Source organism: Orycteropus afer, unplaced genomic scaffold, assembly GCF_000298275.1.
Source record: "Orycteropus afer afer isolate SDZICR_OR568_19922 unplaced genomic scaffold, OryAfe1.0 scaffold00365, whole genome shotgun sequence".
Lineage (NCBI taxonomy): Eukaryota > Metazoa > Chordata > Mammalia > Tubulidentata > Orycteropodidae > Orycteropus > Orycteropus afer.
The window spans coordinates 208,826-215,955 of NW_006921952.1; the positions used below are offsets into that span (position 1 = coordinate 208,826).

General features: G+C 50.6%; 1 protein-coding gene across 1 annotated transcript in view; it reads left to right on the top strand.

Annotated features, from left to right (window-relative positions):
* Positions 1-7,130, top strand: part of SLC13A4 (solute carrier family 13 member 4) — a 50,254-nt gene that overhangs the window by 32,058 nt on the left and 11,066 nt on the right. Inside the window, exons 7-9 of the mRNA XM_042782544.1 lie at positions 249-348; positions 3,434-3,618; positions 6,430-6,549. Of these exons, the coding sequence (XP_042638478.1) occupies positions 249-348; positions 3,434-3,618; positions 6,430-6,549 (405 nt within the window). The remainder of the gene's footprint in view (positions 1-248; positions 349-3,433; positions 3,619-6,429; positions 6,550-7,130) is intronic.

The following is a 7,130-nucleotide window of genomic DNA, read 5'->3' on the forward strand; positions in this document are numbered from 1 at the left end:
AGTCAGGCTATCCCAAAAGGCCAGAGCCATGCCCTGCCAGGTTTTAAAAACCTCTTTAAATGGGGAGCTTGATGCTGGCTGTAGGGGAACCCCTAGAAATGACGGCAGGCAGGAGGGGGTCCCCCAGCACCTGCTCTCCCTGGCTTCGGTCTCTGATCCCTGCAGCACTGAGGTGTAGGGTACCCCTGGAGTGCTCAGTGGCACTTCTCCAGACCCTGGGCTCACCACATCCACTTTCTGACCCTGAGATGGTGCCCTTTGTCCCCACAGAACCTGAACGGTGTGGCTGTGATCACCAACCCTGTCCAAACAGCAACCCCCCGGGGCAAGAAGCAGCATGCGTCCCAGGTAACAGAACCGTGCACTAGACCCTGTCTCCTGTGTGAGAGGCCTTGAGCTTCCCGAGGGCCTGGCTTGGAGGTGGGGAGGGTGCCAGGCCTGGCTGGTGGAGCTGTGACTGGAATTGGGCCCCTTACCCACATACATTTGTGCCTTGCGTATGCCCTGGGGGTTGACGGCTCACTGTTGGCAACAGCACGTCACTTCCTCCTGCTGAGTCCTAGTTTCTTCAGCTTTAAAGCTGAGGCATCAGATCTAGGTCTGAGTTTTCACACTCTCCCTCAGAGGTGCTTCTGGGACTCAGCAGATATCTCAGTATGGGGAGACTGTAGGACAACTACTTCTGTGCAGATAAGGATTTTCCCAGCACTGTACCACTAAAGAAGGAGGGCTGGGGGACTGTGGTTAAAGCGCTGGACTGCTAGCCAAAAGGTTGGTGGTTCGAACCCACCAGCTGCTCTGTGAGAAAAGGGTGAGGCAGTCTGCTTCTCTAAAGATGTACAGCCTTGAAAACTCTATGGGGCAGTTCCACTCTGTCCTCTGGGGGTGCTGTGAGTCGGAATCGACTTGATGGCAGTGAGTTTGGGTTTGGTTGATCTGGAGTGTACCCCTGAAGGGGCCCTGGGTGACGCAGAGGTTAACCTGCTCAGCTGCTAACCAGAAGGTTGGTGGGCCCAGTCCACCCAGAGGGGCCTCGGAAGGAAGGCCTGGTGGCCCGCTTCTGAAGAACCAGCTGTTGGACCCTGCAGGACCTGGGTCCCCAGTGGGTCAGGGTCGACTCCATGGGGACTGCTTTGGTGCCACTGAAACAGGTACATAAACAAAGTGGATGTTGAGACAGTAGAAGATTGTTGTTCCAAATGTCTGTGTCTGCCCATACCAACTCAACAGTTTGATATTGTCACTGGAACATCTCCGTTTATTAAAAACGTATCATGTACCAAGTACCACACTAAGCATCTCTGCTCAGTCTCCCTGGACTCAGGAGCCAGTGATTTGAGCTCCTTCGCAAATGAGGCAGAGATGACACCACGTGTCCCAGGCCTCTGAGCTTGTCGGAGAAGCACCGTGATTCAGATCCACGTCTCCCTGAGTCCCTGCAACCACCCCCCATGGTATATTTCCAGTCAAAAAACAGATGCTACTTAAGAACTGTGGTTACATTTTGCATATCGGGTTGCATGTAAAACTTCATGAGAAGATAGGATTGATCATGGAAAACCACTGGACCAGAGAATCTAGGGTCCCTTCCAGTTAGTTCTTCAAGGTGGTTATGCAGGTGCAACCTCAGCTGACCTGGGCCTTCCTGAGGAGGGGGCACAGGTGAAGGGCTTTTGAAAGTGAGACGAAGTAGCACTCCTCTGGCTGGCCCACTGGCCTCTGGGCCACGGCTCCCCTAGTCTCATGAAGAATCAGCAGCTGAATACCAGTGAGTGTTCCTGCAGCCCTGTGCACAACAGCCGAAAGGTGGAAACATCCCAGATGGCTATCAGCAGGTGAATGATCAACACAATGTGCTCCGCACACACAATGGAGTATTATTCAGCCATAAAGGGAAATGCTACCAGAAGGTCAGTGGTTCAAACCCACCAGCTGCTCCACGGAAGGAAGATGGGGCCATCTACTTCCATAAAGATTCACAGCCTCAGAAACCCAGTGGGGGTCGCTTTGAGTTGGAATCGACTCCATGGCAGTGAGTTTGGTTTGGTTTTGGTTTTAAAAAGAAATGAACCCTGAACACTTGGTATGTGCTACCACCTGGATGAACCTTGAAAACATAATGCGGAGTGAAGTCAGTCAGTCAGACAAGGACAGATGCTGTATGATCCCACTTACATGAAACAGTCAAATTCTAGAGACCGAAGTTTATTAGTGGTTACCAGGGGTGGTGGGAGGGGAAAAGGGGGTTTAGCTTAGAGGACACCGAGCTTCAGTTAAGGGGGGTGGAATAATTTGGAAATGGACACTGGTGGTGGTTGCTTAGCATGATGACTATAACCAGTGTCACTGAGTTGCACGTGTAAAAATTGTTGAATTGGGAATGTTTGGTTATATATATTTTTACCATGATGAAAAAATAAACATAAGTAAAGATTAAAAATAAAAGAATTGATGAATGGTCTGGGCGGAAGGGACAGGACCCATGTGTTTCTTTAATCTGCACTTGAGACCAGGGGTCTGCAACACCCTCATCTGAGCTTGAGAGGGGCCTGAGGGGACTGCAGCCAGACTGAGGCTGATATGCATAGAGGAAGAGCCCGGGGAGTAAGAGCAGGGAGGGCAAAGAGGGCGTTGGCAAGAGGAGGAGAGAGGCAGGAAGGGGCCGAGAGGCACACACTGTGATCCGAGGCTTCATTTCATCCTCTCCCCATCGAGCAGTTGTTCTAACTGCCCACAGAACAACTGTCTTCTGTTTGCTGGTCAAACACAAAGCAACCAGACTTAATGGCAGTCGAGCAAAAAGAAATACTGTCAATATTAACAATAGCATTATTAACAAGAAAGTAATAATAGCTCGCCATTCGTTAAACACCAGGAAGGGTTCTAAGTGCTTTAATATATTGTTTCATTTCTTCTCCTTTTTTTTTTTAAAGTCCCCATTCCCACCTCCCCTCGTCCCCTGGTAACCACTCATCTTTTTTCTCAATGGATTTGCCTGTTCTAGATATTTCATATAAGTGGGATGGGACAATATTTGCCCTTTTGTGTTGGGCTTATTTCACTCAGCCTGATGTTTTCAAGGCTCAGCCACTGAAGCAGGTATCAGACCTCATTTTTCTTTAGGCTGCTCATTGTATGGCTACAACACATTTTGTTTATCATTCCTCTGCTGACGGACACTTGGGTTGTTTCCACCGTTGACTACTGTTACTTCATTTGTTCTTCATAACAGTCCGGCAAAGAAATGATCATTTTCCCCATTTCACAGAAGAAGAAACTGAGGCTCGGACGTATACCCAGATTGGTAAATGGCAGGAGTGGGATTGGGATTTGTCTCTTGATAGCGCCAGCCGTTGGTGCTTCCAGCTTCGCAGGCTCGGCATGCCAGCCAGCCAGGCTGGGTTGCAGAGACTCACTGGTTTTCCTTTGGTAGGAGAAGCCACGGGTCCTGACCCGCAGCTCCAGGAACCAGGAATTGAGCAAAAAGTACAGGTCCCAGCACGACCAAATGATCTGCAAGTGCCTGTCCCTGAGCGTCTCCTACGCCGCGACCATCGGGGGCCTGACCACCATCATCGGCACCTCCACCAGCCTCATCTTCCTGGAACACTTCAACAAGTCAGTCCTTCACTCGGGTGACAGTCGTTATGAAACACCTACCCTGTGTCAGAACTGGACCGGGTGCTGGGGATGGAGCAGACAGTGGGACGGTTTCTGGACCAAGAGGGAACCGAGAATCAGATCGTTAGTTAGGCAGACAGGATCCTGCTGGGAGAGCCCAGTAGGGGATGCTCCCCCAGTCTAGAGGGGGAAGGGCAGCCCTGTAGAGGGACTGAAGGATGGGGCCAGTGATTCAGACAAGGGCAGACTTTCTAGCAGAGAAGCTGTGTCTGGGTGGGGTTTGAAGGCAAGAGAGCACAGCACGTATGACACCATGATAGAGGGCAAAAGATGAGGTCCCGGGAGGCGGGCAGATCACAGAGGGCCTTGCAAGGCCCAGGAGGCAGCTGGACTTCATCCTGGAGGCAGTGAAAAGGCTTTGGAGAATTGTAAGCAGGGGCAAGGTGGTCAGCTTTACAGTTTTGAAAATGCATTCTAGATGGGAAAATGGACACTCGGTTGGAAAGGAGAGAACAGGCAGTGGGAAGGCAGCTCAGGGCTGCAGATGTCCTGTGGTGTGGTCAGCCAACTATGGCTGGGGCCGGGGGCAGCAGGGCGGGAGACATGGCTGGATTTGAGACATGGTTGGAGACATTCAAAGGTAGACTTGATGGGCCTTGGTAGGATGAAAAAGAGCCTGGGAGAGGGAAAGGGGGTCTGGCTGTCAGGTTCCTGGCTTCAACTGCTGAATCAACAGAGCTGCCCTTTTCCTGAGTGAAGGAGGAGCACGTTGGAGGGGAAAGACAAGGAAGCCTTTGGACATGTTGACTTAGAGGGTGAGGAAGAGCTGAGTCCCAAGAGGCACAGGATGAAGGCACGAGGAGGAGTCCGTGGCAGCCAGACTGGCTTCCTGGGCGTTCAGCCCACGTAGCCACAAGGTCCTGGTGCCCACATGCATCTACATCTGTCTGAAAATCTTAATCATTTTTGAACAAGGGACCCCATGTTTTCATTTTGCCCTGGGCCCCGCAAATTAGAAGGTTGCTGGTTCTGGTGGCATGCATCTGGTCATTGAAGCCATACGATTGGATGAGATGACTGAGGGAGACTATTCAGAATCAGTAGATTGGCTTAATGTTCGTTAAGCTCAAGCATTTGGAGTAGACTACCAGAGAAAGAGAATAAAACCTCATCAGACAGGAAAGAGGAGCCAGGAAAATCTGGAGTCCCTCTACCCAAGGGGAGAGAGTGTTTCTGGAAAGAAAGAGTGGTTCACAGTGTTTAGAACCACTGCATGACCAAGACGGAAAAGGACTAAAGTATGCCCGTTTGATTTGGTGACTTGGAGGTTGCTGGGGACCGAAGCTAGAGCAGTTGGGTCAAGTGGTGGGAAAGGAAGCCAATGTCAATGATTGAGGAGTAAGATGGAGGTGAAGAAATGGAGAGATGGGACGACTGTCCTTGGTAGGTGCCGTCAAGTCGATTTTGACTAGGATGATTGCCGAGGGTAAAGTAGGGTCAAAAGGGGCTTTTAAGATGGAAGGACTTAAATGGAAATGAGGATAGGGAGGATCCAGATGAGGAAGAGGAAAAACTGGGGGTGTGGGGGGGGGCGTGCAGAGTGATGTCACTGAGAAAGCAAGAATCAACTGGAGGGAGGGTAAAGAAATTAATCATAGGCAGGAAGAGACAAGACTTTCATTCAGAGAATGAAGGAGGAAAAAAGGGAGGGAGGGATGGTGGGGGCAGGAAGGGGAGAGAGCCTCAATGAACACTGAAGACCTGATCCCCCAGAATCCTCAAGGGCTCCTCACCCCCATTTTACTGTGGCCAGGCTCTGAGTCTCTGGTTCACTGGATGGTGGGGCCAATTCATATTCCCTTAGTCTACTTCTTGGGTGGTAAAATATAACTTACCTGTACCAGGAGGAGCTCTGGTGGTGCAGTGGTTAAGGCATTGGGCTGTTAACCAAAAGGTCGGTGGTTCGAACACACCAGCCACTCCATGGGAGAAACGTGACAACAGTCTGCTTCTGTAAAGATTTACAGCCCTGGAAACCTTATGGGACAGTTTTACTCTGTCCTCTAAGGGTGCTGTGAGTCGGAATCGACTCGATGGCAGTGTGTTTGTTTTTTGGGGGGGAACTGTCAGAAGATGAATTTGTTTGTAAAAGCCACTGCCTGTGGTATTTCTGTTACAGTCGCACTCGCTGAGACGCAGGTAAGCCACTTCCCAGGTAAACCCACGACGTCACCTGAGCTCCTTCCTCACAGTTCAGGAGACTACGAGTCCCAATTCCGGTGCCAACTTTTTCTCTCTCTCTGCTCTGGGGGAGGGTCCTTGTCACGCTTCAGCTTCTGCTCCTTGCTTCCTTGGTGACCTCGTGGCCTGTGTCTTCCCCTCACTTGTGCTTCCTCTCTGTGCCTGATCTGCTCTTGACTTGACAGCAGGGGGTTAATCTTAGGGCAGCCGATCACCAGGTCTCTCTCCCACAGAGATGGCCGGTGGGTTTGAACTGCCGACCTTTAGGTTAGCAGATGAGTGCTTAACCATTTGCACCACCAGGGCTCCTCCTATACACCTTTATCGATATCCATACTGATTGCCTAGATGTCTTTTTTTAGCTTAATTCATGATTCTTTGCTGGCCTCTAGAGAGATGCAGCTGTCAAGTAAGTGAGTTCAAGATCGTGTTTATCTAGATAATACTTGTCTAGAAATTGTTGCCACGATCCCTGCCCCTTAGCCCTCTGTGTGCCTCCCTGATGACTCCAATACGCCCTGTGGAAACCACCTTTTCTAGTCACTGACCCGGTTGTCTCCCCTCCAGCCAGTACCCGGCCGCAGAGGTGGTCAACTTCGGCACCTGGTTCCTCTTCAGCTTCCCCATCTCCCTCATCATGCTGGTGGTCAGCTGGTTCTGGATGCACTGGCTGTTCCTCGGCTGCAAGTGAGTTCAGGACCCGGCTGCAAGCCTCTGAGGCTCTGGGCCGGTGCACAGGCCACGGAGGACTCTTCTCCAGGGGGCTCTGCAGAACAGGCACAGCGGTGGGCCGGATCGGAACGAGGCGCTCTGTGCGCGTCCCTCTAGCCACACGTGAACTCGGCGCTTGGTGACAAGCTCTCCAATGACATGCTGTTAATTCCAACTCATTGGTTAGAGGGCCTCTCCAATTTCTGGAAAGTCTAAATCAGAAAGTGTTCAATGTACATCCATTGCTTTCAAAATACACAGAACAATTTCAACCAACTTCTGATGAATGACTCCAAGTAGAAGTTGCCTTAAGCTTACTTTTATAGACACGAGTGGTTGACACATGTGGCATATGTTCACACTTCTCACAGTAAGTCAGACATTCCCCTTGAGATGTTAGTCTCAATAGTAATCTGCTTAGAAGTCTTTTCTTCACAACCATCAGTTTATTCCAGATTTGATCAGTTTCAAACACATGAAGGGAAGGTATGTATGATGTTTTGTTAGAGGTCCAGGGACCCCAACACTCCAGTTGATCAAGGAATGTTCTGTGAGCT